Genomic DNA, 17,500 nt, shown 5'->3' on the forward strand with positions numbered 1-17,500 from the left:
TATATGTACATTTATGTATATTTATATATATATATATATATATATATATATATATATATATATATATATATATATATATATATGTGGGTGTGTGTGTGTGTGTGTGTGTATATATATATATATATTATATATATATATATATATACACACACACACATATATAGCAGCATGCACGCATACATGTATAAATGTGTGTGTATGTGTGTATGTGCGTGGTGGTGGTGGTAGTAGTAGAGGGGGGGGGGGGTCTGTTAATTTTTCTTTTTAATTATTCATTGTTTAATTATCGGTCCGATCGCAATTCCTTTCATCATTTGCAATGAATCAGATAATCGAGGGTCTCTCGTAAACAAAAGGCGATTGTTTGAATACTCGCTTATGTAAAACACTTCAATGACGCGATGAGTTGATGTGAAGGATTACAAGGATTGGATTTATATGAAATTTGATAGAATCTGTAGAAATGCCTTCAAATACCCTCGTTGTATTTGTGTATGTCGTCCAGCACGATGATATTTCAGAATTTGAAGTTGTTCGTGAGTATGGGAGTGTGTGTTTGTGTGTGTATATTTTATTTCATTTTTACCCTTCCTTCATTATATTATAACGATAACGACAGATTCCTCTGGTGTAAAAAATCTGTTAGCTATTGAAAGGAGGTGGTAAAAGTGTGTGCAATAGAGAGATAGAGAGGAAAGAGAGAGGGATTCAAATGAGTGCAAATGGCAAATGAACGCGTACGTACAGACGTGCAAAGGCGGCAATTACCAATGTGTGTGTGTGTTTGTTTGTTTGCAAGGTAGTGGAGGTATGTGTATATGTACGCATGCCATTACCGTTCGTATGTATGTTAGTGTTTATGTGTGTCCATGTACCTGTAGCATTCGTTTGACTCTCTTCCTTCTCTCTCTCTCTCCCTTCTCTCTCTCCCCTTCCTTCACTCTTTTCTTTCTCACCATCTTTATCTGTCTGTCTCCTCTCTCTCTCCCTTCTCTCTCTCACTCCATTTTCTCTCTCTCCCTTCTCTCTCTCTCTTCTTTCTCTCCTCTGTCTGTCTCTCTCTCTTTCTCTCTCTCTCTCTCTCTCACACACCCACACGCTCTATTTACCTGAAGGGTTTACCTAATGATTTAACGCATGTGTCTTATGGCAAGTCATTGCCGTGAATATTGACCATCTGCATATTAATAAATGTGTTCCTAACTTCATTTGTAAAAGATGCATATCAGAATTTCTTGTCACGGAGTTTTGCCAACGGTTTTCGTATCAATAACTGTGTTCTTCGCTTTCTTCGTTAAAGACCTGTAATGATATATCTGGGATGTGTGTGCTGTCAATTATGTAATATCACGCGCTTCTTAAATTATTCTGCTTCTATAACTGAGTTTGGTGTGTTAAAGCGGACAATAATAGTAGAGTACGACCGAGAGGGGCAGAAAAGATAGAGAGGAAAATTGGGGAAAGGGCGAATAGAAGAGAAAAGATGAAAATTGGGAATGAAGACAGAAGAATGGGGAATGACGAGAAGTAAAAAGTCAAGAGGACAGGAATGAAATATATGCGAAAAAAGGAAGTCGAAAGTGTTGTATGTCAAATGAGAAAGTTGAAACTAATAGGGAAACGAAAGGAATTGTCGATCAAGAAAGTAAAATACGAGGGAAGAAGAAGATAAGCCAAAATATTTTGTACAAACCAGAATGAGAAAACAGGCTGCAAAAAAAAAAACAGGACTGAAGAGAATAGACAAGATCTTCTGGATATTAATCAAAGGTTTCTGAAGGAAATGGCAGGATATTATTATCGAGTGGGGAAATGTTTAGGGTTGATAATGTGTCACAAAATGGGCTGTGGGATTTACTTGGGTGAATCTATTTTATTTACTTTTAAATCAAACATCGATTGCTTAAATGACACTTAAGCAACAGTGATTTTACTACATAACGAAAATGAACTCCGTTTTTTTCATAAAATGACTTCAGTGTTCCGTAAAATGGCCCGTCACTAAATTATATGTTTTTACTAGAAAGTGGGCCGTTTTCTGTGAAAATAACATTTTTTTCCCCAAGAATTAAAGCGAGTTTTCTGTTGTTAATAGTAAATACGTTATTTGTGTCTTTTATTAAAGGAAGAACATCTATTTTCTATGTATAGCATCAGGTCTTTCACTCTGGAGAAACCAGCAAAAGTCAGCAAGCATGGAGGGACTCCACTTCCCCTTATATCGAGTTTCCATTTGACTTATGTCTTGGTGGAATCTCTCACCATGTTCGTCGCTGACGTCTGTTGCGTTCTGAGGAAATAAAGTTCGATGAGAATGCAAATCGTGAACTTTTGATGACACTCTAATGATTTGTACGAATCAATCAACTTTTCTACAAATCCTTCACGCTTGACTGCTGTTTCCCAGGCAGACCATTGCATACGTTTCTGAAACTTTGCCATGCATCCAGTTCCAAGACATTTAAGGTGTTTTCAAAATTATCGTCTGTCAAAAGTTGCCAAATATGGGGACCGATAAACACCTCTTCTTTGATTTTCGCATGGCTTAGTTTTGGAAACTTAGTTCTCAAGTACAAAAATGGTGGTTCTTCTGGATTTAACTTCTTAACAAACTGTTTGATAAAATCTAATTTAATATGCAATGGAGGCAAAATTATTTTCTCTTTAGTAACTTGTGGTTCACGTATAACGTTTTATGAACCTATTTCTGATTTATTTATCAATGGCCATTCACTGCGGATGTAATGCTCTTCCCGAGCATGGCTGCCCCATTGACACAAAAAGCTCATGTATTTAGTAAACCCAGCCTGTAAGCTAATTACAATCGCTACAATTTTCAAATCGGCACAAATCAGCCATTTATGCTTATCTTATACAACCTAATATGAATGGTAAATTTTCGTACATTTCCTTTAGAACAGAATGAGCTACAGGAATTGACGGAAGTTTCTTACCTATTTGCAGTAGCACGGCTTTAGTGCCATAACCCGAAGCGTCTATGAATAGCCTCCACTCACTAGGGTCGTCATTTAAGCCAAGCTCTTCAAAAAGTCCTGGTGTGTCGTTACAATAACACCAGCAGCCATTCATTTCAAATGTTTCTATTAAACCATCTGCACGGTTTCGAAATTTTATAATGCTGACATCTTGAGTTACCAAGTTTCTTTCTTTTAACCTAGAAACCAATAATTCGCTCCGCATTTTCGTTAAACCCAAATCCTGAACAACATCGTTCAACTCATCCTGTGCTCGGGATTTCGACCAAGACTGTTCTGATGCAGGCACATACCACTCATCTTGTTCGCAATTCTCTTCTGATTCACTAGTATCGGATAAAACCATTTTTTGCGGGCACGCTGGCCGGATGAGGTACAGACAGAATGGTGGATTTCAGATTTGGATACACCGCCGACGACGACGCACTCTTCGTTGTTATACTTGTTAAGAAAATAAATTGTATTAAAGCATTTCCTATATTTAATGTCACTTCACTTTGATCACTTTGACCGACCAGTCCGTCAGGCGTCCATTTGACACCGCTGGTCACAGCACGCTGTCCACTCCTCTCTGGATCGCGCCTTTCTCATCCACGTGATCCCAATCGCCCTCTTGAAATCGTCACTCCGCCGTCGTGGAGGTCTTCCGAGTGGTCTTTTCCGCTCACGCGGGTACCACTCGACAACTGCGTGCGTCCACCGATTATCGGTGAGCCGGGCGACGTGTCCAGCCCATCTATACTTGCAGCGTGTATACTCTGCAATGACATCTCTCACGCCGGACTTCTTTCTGATGGTCTTGCTACTTATGTGCTCTCTCAACGAGATACCAAGCATTGACCTTTCCATGGCTCTTTGAGCCGTTATCAGTCTTTGCTCTTCTCTCTTTGTGGTAGCCCATGTTTCACTACCATATAACATTGTATCAAATAAAAATAGATATATTGAGATAAATATATGCTAGGTTTAGTGCAAATAAAAACACAATTACCGTTAACATCTACAAGACAGAAGTAGCGGTCAGAATGGTGGTCTTGTGGTTCGCGTGAAATCATTGGAATGCCAAACTGCATACTTCTTGATTTTCCCAAAGATTATTTTGAATGACCATTGGTACATGTTGTGCAACAGATATTTGGTGCCCAACTTTTATCTTGGTCTCCTATCTTGACTCCAAAATATAAGTAAAACTGTTTTCGTTTTTGTTTTTTTACCAACGGCGTAATGTTTCTTGCATTTTTTCTGGAATGTCACAGCAACACAGATATAACAAAATTTGTCTGGGTGATTTCTACACTGCCCTCTTGAAATTTTAATGCAATTTTTATTCTAATTAAAAATCTAAATAATATTTATAGGTATTTTATAGTTTTTTCCTCCGAAATCTGAAAAAAAACAAAAAAACAACAACTTCAAATTACAAAAATACCCTAAAATTGAAAAGCCGAATTACCATAAACTAGAGTTATTCTGTGAGAAACGGGTGCCATTTCCGTGATCTACGCATGAAACTACCCTAGAAAACGTTATTCTCATCTCTGTAGTCGAAATAATGTTCATTGTAATTGGATCGTTATATTTGTCTATATTTTGTCCCAATGTTTCTTTAATATTTCTGTCTCAACGCTACGTATTCAAATCGCCCTTTGCCGTGTCTTAAGCCCTGAAAACCTTGATAGGATCGTCGGGGCGCTGGTATAACATACGAATAAGGCGGCGAGCTGGCAGAAACGTTAGCACGCCGGGTGAAATGCTTAGCGGTATTTCGTCTGCCGCTACGTTCTGAGTTCAAATTCCGCCGAGGTCGACTTTACCTTTCATCCTTTCGGGGTCGATAAATTAAGTACCAGTTACACACTGGGGTCGATATAATCGACTTAATCCGTGTGTCTGTCCTTGTTTGTCCCCTCTATGTTTAGTCCCTTGTGGGTAATAAAGAAATAGGTATAACATACGAAGTATTTTGAGCATCTTTAGTCCTGGAGAATCCCCCACCTCTCGAAGAAGTCCGTACCTGTGAGAACCAGTCGAGAGACAAAATTACTTCTTAAGAAATTGATGTTGCAATCCAGCAGTATTTTATTTCTGATACGGTTTATCCGAACGTTGGAGGCAAACTTATTTTTGAACGGATTTTTTTCTATTTCGAGTCGAAGTATCGATTTATTGTAATTTTATCTTCAAGCACATGAATACACACTACTAATAAATTAATTTAGTCTAATATTACAGTCATGTTTGTGTTCGCAACATATCCCGTTTTCATTTGTTGCATCGATGATGATTAAACTCTCGAATACAAATCATTTTCTTCAATACACTGAATGAATGAAGACATAGATTTAGTAAAAGGAAAACTCCGGACAATCGAATTATTTGAAAACATGGTTTACTGTTAGAAAAAAAAAAACTCGTTCATCGAATTTGGGAGCGTATGAGATCATTTTCAAAAGTTAAAATGTCCTGTTGTAGACGAGTTAAATATAGCACAAGGAATGAACAGAGAGAGTCGAGAGTAAATAAAACATTGGTCTTATCAGCGATTCTTACCATTCTGAATCCGTTCGATTAAAACTGGGCAGGGTTTCCTAATGTATAAAAACAATCACCGCATGGTATAGATAATGGTATTTTTAAAGACTCCGCCGGTTACGACGACGAGGGTCCCAGCTGATACGATCAACGGAACAGCTTGCTCGTGAAATTAACGTGCAAATGGCTGAGCATTCCACAGACACGTGTACCCTTAACGTAGTTCTCGGGGATAATCAGCGTGACACAGAGAGTGACAAGGCTGACCCTTTGAAATACAAGTACAACTCATTTTTGCCAGCTGAGTGGACTGGAGCAACGTGAAATAAAGTGTCTTGCTCAAGGACACAACGCGTCGCCGGGAATCGAACTCACAACCTTACGATCATGAGCCGAGTGCCCTAACCACTAAGCCACGCGCCCTCATGTGATAATGGTATTATCACTGTTAGCACGCCGGGTGAAATGCGTAGCCGTATTTCGTCTGCCGTTACGTTCTGAGTTCAAATTCCGCCGAGGTCGACTTTGCCTTTCATCCTTCCGGGGCCGATAAATTAAGTACCAGTTACGCACTGGGGTTGATATAATCGACTTAATCCGTTTGTCTGTCCTTGTTTGTCCCTTTTGTGTTTAGCTCCTTGTGGGTAATAAAGCAATAGGTATTATTAAAACACTGGCCTTTTGGAGAAACTATGACACCTCTAGTTTCAGCAAACTGCATTCTGACACAGACAAGAATTTTTTTGGTGGTGGTGGTGGTGGTGGTGGTGGGTCTTCAATAATTAACTTCTGTAATTTATTTCTTAATTATCCTAATTTCTACGCCTACCCTTGTACACACAGTTAGTGTTTCTCCCATCACTTCTTCGGTTCATGCTTTGCCGAAGGAGTTTAATAATACCAAAACATGTCCAAAGTTGTCTTCCGTATATACTGAAAAGATTAAAATAACACTAGCTATTAAGCTTATACTGTGTCTTTTCCTCACCGCATAATTATTTTTAATTTAGTATTCAACAAGAGATATGTAGAGACCAAAAGGAAAATCAATCTTTATAGCCGTCTGTGCACCATACTTAATGCATAGACACAGTCGATTGGCCAGTTGCTGCAGTGTTTGTCCTGAGATAACATCGGCTATTCACAGCATCAGTGAATATCGTATCCATATTTCCTATATCAGAGCTGACGAATTCTAGCGCGGACATGCGGGGCTGACTGTGAGTCTACGTCATTGAAAAGGACAAAAACGGCTGAAACGTGTCTGGCATTCTCACTGGTCACTGCCGAGACGATTTTTCATTTCTCTCTGACATTTGTTGTGCTTTAAACACAACATAACCATTTGAGACGTTATCTTAGGATAAATACTGCAGTAGCAGACCCTATCAACAGTTTGTATACATTTAGTATGATGAATAGATAGCTATTTTAATAAAAATTTTGCTTCAATTGCGTAACCCAGATTCTTTATATCCTTTTTTTCACTCCATGATATGATTCATCTATTTAATGCTATCGTTTGTTAGTTTGTTATAAATTTTACTTATTATTATTATTATTATTATTATTATTATTGTTATTATCATTATTATTATTATTATTATTATTATTATTATCATTATTATTATTATTATTATTATTATTATTATTATTATTATTATTATTATTATCATTATTATTATTATTATTATTATTATTATCATTATTATTATCATTATTGTTGTTGTTATAATTATTGTTGTTGTTGTTGTTGTTGTTCTTTATAGTCAGTTACACGAACTCAACATTATTATTGAGATGGTTTCCCGTCAAAGCAGTTCAAATAAGCAAGGATGTGGTTGACACACAATTCATAATGCAGAAGGTCACACAGTCTGAATGTGTGAACTTTGTTCGACAAGAAGGTATGTGAAATATAACCAAATGTCTGTTATGATCCACAGAAGCAGTGTTAGCAACAAACAGCAGTCTTAATATCCTACTCGACATGGGCGTACTTTAAGAACGCCATAAAACTGCGATATACGTCCTGAGAAAGCGTCTCTTGCAAAAACAAAACAGTAGCAGCAGACAGAAGATATCTGCTGCTGCGGATATTTCTGGGCTTTTTAGCACTATACGTCTATACGAGAGGCTTTCTCAGGACGAATACCTCAGTGTTGTGGCGGTCTTGAAGTATAGCCACTTTATGGTAATCAAATATTTAAACACACACACACACACACACACACACACCACACACACACACACACACACACACACATATATATATATATATATATATATAAATCTACAGATGGAGAAGAACATACTACCACCATGTTCTTAATGATGAAATTAACCTCTCTGTCTATATATCTAACCTCATTGTAATGTTGGCAAATGAAATAAGTATAAAAGTGTACATTGTCTATTTAATTGAAAAATTCTATATGTGGCTGAAGATTGCTCGACGTTTTAAAACTGATGTAATACTTACAGTGTTTAATAAAATGAAGTATCAGGAAACGATTGTACTACACTACCTTGGATATCCTTGTCACTTATTTTGACTATATATATACATATATATATAACATATATATATATATACATATAAATATATATATATATATATACACACACACACATATATATATATATATATTATATATATATATATATATATATATATATATATAATATATATATATATATATATATACATTATGGAAGTGTGCTGTGCGCGAGAAGACCCGGCAGGACAAGTGAGTCCATAACCCGTGGCCTTCTACTTGGGATGGAGCCAGCCTACGTATGCATACCTTCCCTTCTTGGGACACAAAACTCTACTTGTGAAGACCTGTTGAGGCAAGTGAGGATCAGAATCGAAATCGATCAATGGAAATTGCAGATGTGTTACCAGTGCCGGTGGCATGTCGAAACTCTACTTGTGAAGACCCGTTGAGGCAAGTGAGGATCAGAATGGAAATCGATCAATGGAAATTGCAGATGTGTTACCAGTGCCGGTGGCATGTAAGAGAACCTTCCGTTTCGCGACCGTTGCCAGCACCGCCCCGTTTCGTGTCCGTTGCCAGCCTCGCCTGGCCCTTGTGCCGGTGGCACATAAAAAGCATCATCCGTTCGTGGCCGTTTGCCAGCTCTGTCTGGCACCTGTGCGGGTGGCACGTAAAAAGCACCCACTACACTCACGGAGTGGTTGGCGTTAGGAAGGGCATCCAGCCGTAGAAACACTGCCAGATTTGACTGGGCCTGATGAAGCCTTCTGGCTTCACAGACCCCAGTAGAACCGTCCAACCCATGCTAGCATGGAAAACGGACGCTAAACGACGATGATGATGATGATGATGATGATGATGATATATATATATATATATATATATATATATATATATATATATATATATATATATATATATATATACATATATATATATATTATATATATATATATATATATATGTGTGTGTGTGTGTGTGTGTGTGTGTGTGTGTAATAATATATATATATATATATATATATTATATATATATATATATATATATATATATATATATATACTCCAAGCCATTAAAATCCAGAAGCAGCAGTTGGCTATCAGTTACAAGATAAAATACGAAACCAATTTTACGCAATGAGAAATGATGCATCATCAAATATCACCGCCAAGCCTTGTATTTGTATTTCGTTACTGAATTCCAATTCCACTGGAATCGTCCTCAAAATGAATACCAGTCACATACTAGGGTTCATTGGTTATCAGACGTTTTGGCGCAGTTGTTTTGGCGCCACTTATTTCGCACTGCTGATTCGACACTGACTTATTTGACATCAGATGTTCTAATGTTTCTCTTCCTCTCTTCCTCCCTCTTTATAAACCCCTTGTTATGCTTATATGTATGTGTAATCTCTCGCTGTGTGTCTTCTCTGTCTCTGTCTCACAATTTGTATCAATGTGTTTGTATATTTTGAGCGTGTGTATGTGTTTGCCTCCAATGCCAAAACGTACTGTTGCCAAACCAGTCAGCCGTACCAGATCGCCAGCGTCCAAGCAGCAGCGCCCAGTTATCCCATTTCCTGCTTCATTCTACTGAAGGTTGCCAACTTCCAAAACCATGTGCCTTTGAATGGAAGTAACGCTAGAGCACCGGGAAAATGTTATGCAATACTCCGACTCTTTAAGATCTGAATTTCAAATCCCACCATGGCCAACTTTGTCTTTTCGGGATCCATAAAGCAAAGCACCAGTCAAGAACTGGAATCGATAAAACCAATCCACTCTTCTGCAATTGCTGGCCTTGTGCCAAAATTATTATTATTGTTGTTGTTGTTGTTATCTAAGGCGGCGAGCTGACAGAATCGTTAGCATGCGGGGCAAAATGCATAGCGGTATTTCGTCTGCCGTTACGTTCTGAGTTCAAATTCCACCGAGGTCGACTTTGCCGTTCATCCTTTCGAAGTCGATAAATTAAGTACCAGTTACGCACTGGGGTCAATGTAAATGACTAGGCCACTCTCCCAAAATTTCAGGCCTCATGCCTTTCGTAGAAAGGAGTATTATTATTATTATTATTATTCAGTAGTTTTATTTTTATAGCGTGCTTTCACTTCACTACCGAGCGCAGCTCTGTGTGCCTTGGGTATGTGCTGTGATTTGTTGTAATGCTCTGATGGTTATTGTATGGAAAGTGTTCTGCGTAGGATGTGTGCAGTGCCTAGTAGTGCAATTTTCTGTATGTTATATGTGTTTGTAAGTCCTGGTGTTTTTGTTATGTATTTGTCTGAATATTTTTTTATCATGCCTAATGCACCTACTATAATAGGGATTGTTTCTGTTTTTAGATTCCACATTCTGGTTACCTCTATTTCCAGGTCTTTGTATTTTGAAAGTTTCTCCATTTCTTTTAGAGACACGTTGTCATCCGCTGGTATTGATACATCAATTAGAAAGCATTTTTTTACTTCACGATCTCTGACAACTATATCTGGTCTGTTGGCCTTAATTTCTCTATCTGTGTGTATCGGCATATCCCAGAGTGTGGTTGCTTTCTCGTTTACTGTGACCTTTCCTGGTGTGTGCCTATACCATCTTTTTTCTGTTGTTATTCCATAATGTTGGCATAGCTTCCAGTGTATGTAGTTATTATTATTATTATTATTATTATTATTATTATTATTATTATTATTATTATTATATTATTATTATTCCTTCGTAATACAGTGTAGGTAAAAATGAACAGGAGTCTTTAGTCATCTGTCAAGTCACAACAAGGACCTCAGGCAGATAATACTTTCCTTAAGATGTGCGCTTTACCCAATAAGGTTGCCTTTTTGCAAGACACCAATCTTGCATGGGATTTCCAGTTGCCTTAAGAAGTCTTGAAGTTTCAATGGAATTGAGCGCAACGTGCCGATCACCACTGGTATCACTTGTACATTACCCTCTCGCATTCCATACACTCTTGCAATTTCCACTTTCAATTCGGCGGAGTACTAGGTGATTTTTTCAACCACTTTACTCACAATAATAATGATGATGATGATGATGATGATAGTGATGATGATGATGATGATGATGATGATGATGATGATGATGATGATGATGATGATGATGCAATGGCTATGATGCTCCCCACTACTTCTGCTCGTGATCAGAGATGCACATATCGTCAGCCACTAAGTGCCATGCTCAATTGGTTAAGGTCAAACAACTGACAAGCAAATCTGTGGTATTGAGCAGAATATTTACTGTAGCTCATCTTTTATACCAAGACAAAACAATGTAAATGATAACACTTCCGATCAGTTAAGATCAGAAACCATGAGAGCCACTGCCTGGTACTGCATCAGGGCATTTATTATTATTAAAATTATTATTATTATTATTATTCAGTAGTTTTATGTTTTATAGCGTGCTTTCACTTCACTACCGAGCGCAGCTCTGTGTGCCTTGGGTATGTGCTATGATTTGTTGTGATGCTCTGATGGTTATTGTATGGAAAGTGTTCTGCGTAGGATGTGTGCAGTGCCTAGTAGTGCAATTTTCTGTATGTTATATGTGTTTGTAAGTCCTGGTGTTTTTGTTATATTATTATTATTATTATTATTATTATTATTATTATTATTATTATTATTATTATTATTATTATTATTATTATCGATGTGCTGTACATAATGTAGTTTATTACCCTAAAGTATTAAACTTCGTTATTTTACATCCGGGCAGAGTATAGTCGATGGTTTTTGCCTTTCATCTTTCCAGAATTGTTAAGCTTGTACAAGTTACAACAGGAGTCGATTCAATCAATTTATACTCCTACGAAGTGGCTTGTATCTACCACCACAATTCCTGCAAGGCTACCAGCCTAAAATACAGAAACAAAAGATTTTTTGGTGCATCACACAAGCAGCAAACTCTGCTGCATCGCAGATTGCATTCGGTTGTTTTGTTTCGTTGCCAAGAGGATCTCTACCGGTTTTACATCTCACCCATAAATTTGTGGTTTTCTGATCGATATCATAATCGATATTAATATGTTATATATTTAAATTTTATTTGTCGTTATTGAATTATGCATATAAATTCTATGTTAATAGAAAAATTACATCCGTTTTCGTTTCTTCTTTTGTTTAATATATTGTATATAACTATATGAATGTATGTATATGAGTACACACATCAGTATAGTGTGTCAATATATGTATATATTTTTGGCTGGTGCTTAGCTTTCTCTGCAGTTGAGAGGTTTTTTTTACGATATGCTAAAACAATCTTTAGTAATTCTTGAATTAAAAGTTGGCCAGATATTCTCATTTTTATTCACATACATTCTCGTTTAAAATAGTGCACTCATACTCCAGCTTTTTATAATCTTAAACAAAGCTTCTAGAACCTTCGAAAATGCTATTTAGCGGGAATTTAAACAACTTTTATTTAAAGTCTACCAACCTTAATAGTTACCGCCAGCCGATACTGATTGGTCGATAAACATTTATGTAAACATTCATACCTGTTATGGTCATATAATTAGGCTGTGGTTCTAAACTGGGAATCTAAATGAGGTGATTCTAACCGAAACGAAACCTCTTCGCAGTATCTTCCTGCAGTGGGTTTGTCATAAAAACAAATGAAACTAAAGAAAAGGAATATGCGTCTATGTAGCCAAAAATTGGCAACTAAAACACACAAAAAAAGTACAACACAACTGCATAAACAGTAAAAGAAAAAGTTCACAATCATACTTGTTTCATATAAATCATTGTGGAATAGAAAATAGTGTTTTGTATGTATATATATTGTATTTGTTTTTAATTGTATTGTTTTTACGTCCTGTTTTTGTCACATTTTTTTCCTTGTTTTTACCCCTCTGCAAAGGAATTTTATTTAATTCTTTCGCAGGAAGGACTAGTTCGACGAGACGTGTTCTGTCCTCACCTTCGAAACACGCTGGAGTTGAACTAGGGACAGCTGAAGAAGGGGATTTTTCCTTGTGTAGTTGTCTTGTAATCTGTTTTTCGTTGTTAAAAAAATGGTCCGTTCCATGCTGTTTTCACGTTTTCGTTTCTCGTTGAGTTCTGCGTCTATTTGTGGTGTCCTGTACACACGTATATATATTTATATATGCATGTATATATACATGTAGATGTAGGTACGTACATATATGTTTGTATGTATGCATATATTTTATTTATTACACTATATATATATATATATATATATATATATATATATATGCATGCATATGTGGGCACAGGACATCACGAAACGTGTACAACAAAATAGTACGAAGCACGAGTACATGGAACATGAACTATTCTTTTGAACAACGAAAGACACAAATGGAAAACAAGACACACAACATAAAGAATGACACTTCATCAGTTGTTGGCTGTTTTTCTTGCTCGTATTTCGAGTATTTAACAACAATATACACTTTCGATAAAATAGTTGCTCCCACAAAGCAAATTAAATAAAATTTGGGATTTTTGTGGAGGGTCAAAATTGGTAACACAAACAGGACAGTGAAAACAAATAGGAAGGGCTGCTAAGCTTAAATAAGGTTGTGGTGGCGAACGTATAAATCAAGCTTGGACAGGAGACAAACAAGAACGCGTCTTCCTTGTTCCAGCTACAACGGAGAGAAAGAAACACAAGTTAGGAGAAGAAAGAAAGATGGCCGATGGTCACGATACACACACACACACATACACATACACACAAACAGACACATATATGTGTGAGTATGTGTGTGTATGTGTGTGTGTTTATATATCGTCGAGATACCTTTTCCAGTTTTCTTGTATATATTTCATGAAGAAGTTTTCATTTCAAAAAAGCTACCTTGACGATTGCTTCATTTTATGGAATGATAGTATTGAATAATTAAAAGAATTTGAAGCAATCCTCAATGGAATTAATAAAAAAATATACAATTCACCATGGAAGATTGCCGTAACTAACGGCCATTTTTAGACATCGTAATAACGGAAGTCAATGACTAAATAAGGATGGGCATTTGCCATAAACCTACGAACTCCAGACAATGTTTCCATTCAATTCATGCCACCCAAGACATACCTGAATGAATGTCACCTATAATCTAGCCAAAATCATCTGCACAATGGTATCCGATGCAAACTTTCGTAAAATAAGGAAAACTGACGAATACACGCTTTACGGGGATTATCCACCATCCTTGGCCGATAATGGAGAACAACGAACCAAAAAATTCAATATTCAGGAACTTAGACAAACAAAAAGAAATGCATCAGAATTGGAAGTCCTACCATATATTTCCACCAGCAATTCCAAAAACAACGAAGCCTCTAGCATTATATTCCATAACATACCGTTACTGAAAAGTGGCCCAGGGCTGAACCATATCCTTCAAACACGTGCCGTCATAAAAAGCAAAAGACAATCCAAATCAAGGAAAAATTTGCTAACAAAGACCAAAGTTGGCAGACTAACAACAGGATTAACAGTAAAAAAAAAAAAAAAAGGTATTTGTTTAATTCTGTAAGAAGAATCGGAAATCCATTTGAATCAAGGAAAATTTGTCAAAAACGAAAAAACAATGCCTTCACCTTTGCATCTAAAGCTCAAATATACAAGAACATGCTCAGGATGTGGAGAAAATTGCATAGGATGAACCGGGGGGGGGTCCTTTAGATAGTGTATGACTCAGCATAGATCACAAATCAAAATACAAGGACACAGACAACTAGGACTCAGTGAACATATACACGCACGTGCAGTTAAACAACTAAAATCTACGATTTCCCCTTATAGTAATTGAGCGATGACACAGTTCAACAAAGAAACAATCTTCAAAACCAAATACCAACCATTTCTAAATACCTGTGGCAGAAGAAGGGAGAAAACAACTGCTAGTCTACTACAACCTCTGCTAAAATAGTAACAAGTACTACCACCAGTAGTTAGGCTGACAAAACAATGACTACTACAGCCACTAACACTGCTACTACTGCTGCTGTTATTACGACCATGACCCAGCAGCAACAAGGAGGAAATGTAATACCAGCACTATGTGGTTTTTGCAGCAAAAACATGTGAATTTCTAGAACTAAAATCATGAAAGATTAATTTAATTTAATAGCAATGAAATTTTCCTTTTATTTTAACATGACTACGTCGTCTATTGTAAATGACTGAAACCGGTAGCATATTTTGATAAAAGTATAAATACTTTCTTTGTTTTATCCATGATTTAATTCACAAAGTGTATATTTTTATTTGTATGTATGTATGTGTACGTACATATGTCTGCATTAACCCTGAAAGTGCTATCCATGTAATATTTCACCTGTTCATTTCTTCCATTTTATTTCAGAGAGAAATTATTTGTTGAATTCATTTCTTATTCTTTAAATGCTATTTATTTTCTCTCTTTCTTGTTTATTTTTCAGGCAACCATAGCTGTCTTCAAGCAAATTTTCACCTGACCCGTAGTGTCGGTTATTATGTTGTCCAAATGTACATCCCAACAATACTCATTGTCGTCCTGTCTTGGTTGTCCTTTTGGTTGAATGTCGACTCGGTGCCCGGCCGTATATCTCTTGGTGTTCTCACAGTTCTCACAACAACCACTCAAATTTCATCTGTCAATGCAACTTTGCCAAGAGTCTCTTATACAAAGGCCATAGATATCTGGATGGCAACCTGTCTGCTATTCGTATTCGCTGCATTACTTGAATTTGCAGTTGCCAATATCTTAAGCAGGAAAGAAACAATGAATGGATTTTTCTTTCAACATGTTTACAGCAGAGATGGTAAACAAACCCACACCAATTACAAATCGGAGGTAAATAAAAACGTGTTATTTTTCAATGAATTTTTACATGAAATATACGAGTTTTGTGTTGTAAAACAATATTGAGTGTATGGAAATTAGCAGGAATTATATCTTTTACTTGTTTCAGTCATTAGACTGCGGCCATGCTGGGGCACTACCTTGATGAGTTTTAGTCAATCAAATCAACCCCAAAACTTCTGTTTTTTTAAGATTAGTACTTATTCTATCTCTCTTAGGCCAAACTGCTAGGTTATGGGGATGTAAACACACCAACACCAGTTGTCAATGGGTGGTGGGATACAAACACAGACAGACACACATATATATATACCACAGATTTCTTTCAGTTTCCATCTTCCAAATCCAGTGACAAGGCTTTGCTTGGCCTGAGCCCAAGGCTGTCTTACAAGACACGAAGTGCCACACAGTGGGACTGAACCCAGAATCATGTGACTGGGAAGCCCACTTCTTGCAGCACAGCTGTGCCTGCAAAGATTTATATATACAAGATCCCCTTCGGTCATCAATGACCACGGGATTGCACCTAGAAAGTCTGAGCAAGGTTCTTTTTATGGAAGACCAGCAGTCGCCCATGCATACCAGCCTCTCCTCTCCTTGCTATCCAATGTTATCCAAGGGAAACGCAAAGAGGTCGATACAACTTGGCACCAGTGACGTCGCAACTCATTTCTACAGCTGAGTGAACTGGAGCAACATGAAATAAAGTGTCTTGCTCAAGAACACAACACACAGTCCAGTCTGAGAATCGAACTCACTACCTCATGATTGTGAGCCCAACGCTCTCACTACTGAACCATGCACCTTCTATATATAAATTTTTGTACATATTAAGATTAATTTTAAGAATTTGCTTTAAACCTTTGAGCAAGACAACTACAGTAACAGTACGGGATAGAAATGTTTATATGCCAACAGAATGTGGCAGTCCCATCAAGGACATTGTTACTGCTCCAGCTGGCCATCGGTACAGTTTGTATCCACATAGCATTTGCAAGGGAGGTCATCTATTTCTTTACTCCCCACAAGGGGCCAAACACAGAGGGGACAAACAAGGACAGACAAACAGATTAAGTCGATTATATCGACCCCAGTGCATCACTGGTACTTATTTAATCGACCCCGAAAGGATGAAAGGCAAAGTCGACCTTGGCGGAATTTGAACTCAGAACGTACCGTCAGACAAAATACGGCTACGCATTTCGTCCGACGTGCTAACGTTTCTGCCAGCTCGCCGCCTTATATTTGCAAGGTCATCGCTCCAATCTCTAGTCTTACATAATACTCATAGACCTAGGTTTCTGAACAGTAGCATCGTCCTTTATAGGACTACCACATTCTGTTGGCATATAAACATTACTATCCGGTACTGTTACTGTATATCTCTCATTCAGAGATTTGTAACAAGTTGTTTTTCTCTATATGAGATCAGCAACTGTGTGTCACTTAAAGAATATATAGTATTTGCAAGTGGAGAGAGCTTTCGTCAGTAGCTGGTGATTGTCTCACACATCCAGAAGCCTTGGTCTGTGAGTGTCATGTAAGGCTAGAGATGGGAGCGATGATCTCCCTTGCAAATGCTATGTGGATACAAACTGTGTGTTGATAGCCAGCTGGAAAAGATGTCTGCCTGGG

The 17,500-nt window shown here is 37.3% G+C and overlaps 1 protein-coding gene across 1 annotated transcript in view; it reads left to right on the plus strand.

Annotated features, from left to right (window-relative positions):
• The window catches only part of LOC115214289 (glycine receptor subunit alphaZ1-like), a 32,666-nt gene that overhangs the window by 7,641 nt on the left and 7,525 nt on the right, over positions 1-17,500 (plus strand). The window contains exons 3-4 of the mRNA XM_029783441.2: positions 7,298-7,435; positions 15,462-15,856. Coding sequence (XP_029639301.2) covers positions 7,298-7,435; positions 15,462-15,856 — 533 coding nt within the window. The remainder of the gene's footprint in view (positions 1-7,297; positions 7,436-15,461; positions 15,857-17,500) is intronic.

This window comes from Octopus sinensis, linkage group LG7, assembly GCF_006345805.1.
Source record: "Octopus sinensis linkage group LG7, ASM634580v1, whole genome shotgun sequence".
Classification (NCBI taxonomy): domain Eukaryota; kingdom Metazoa; phylum Mollusca; class Cephalopoda; order Octopoda; family Octopodidae; genus Octopus; species Octopus sinensis.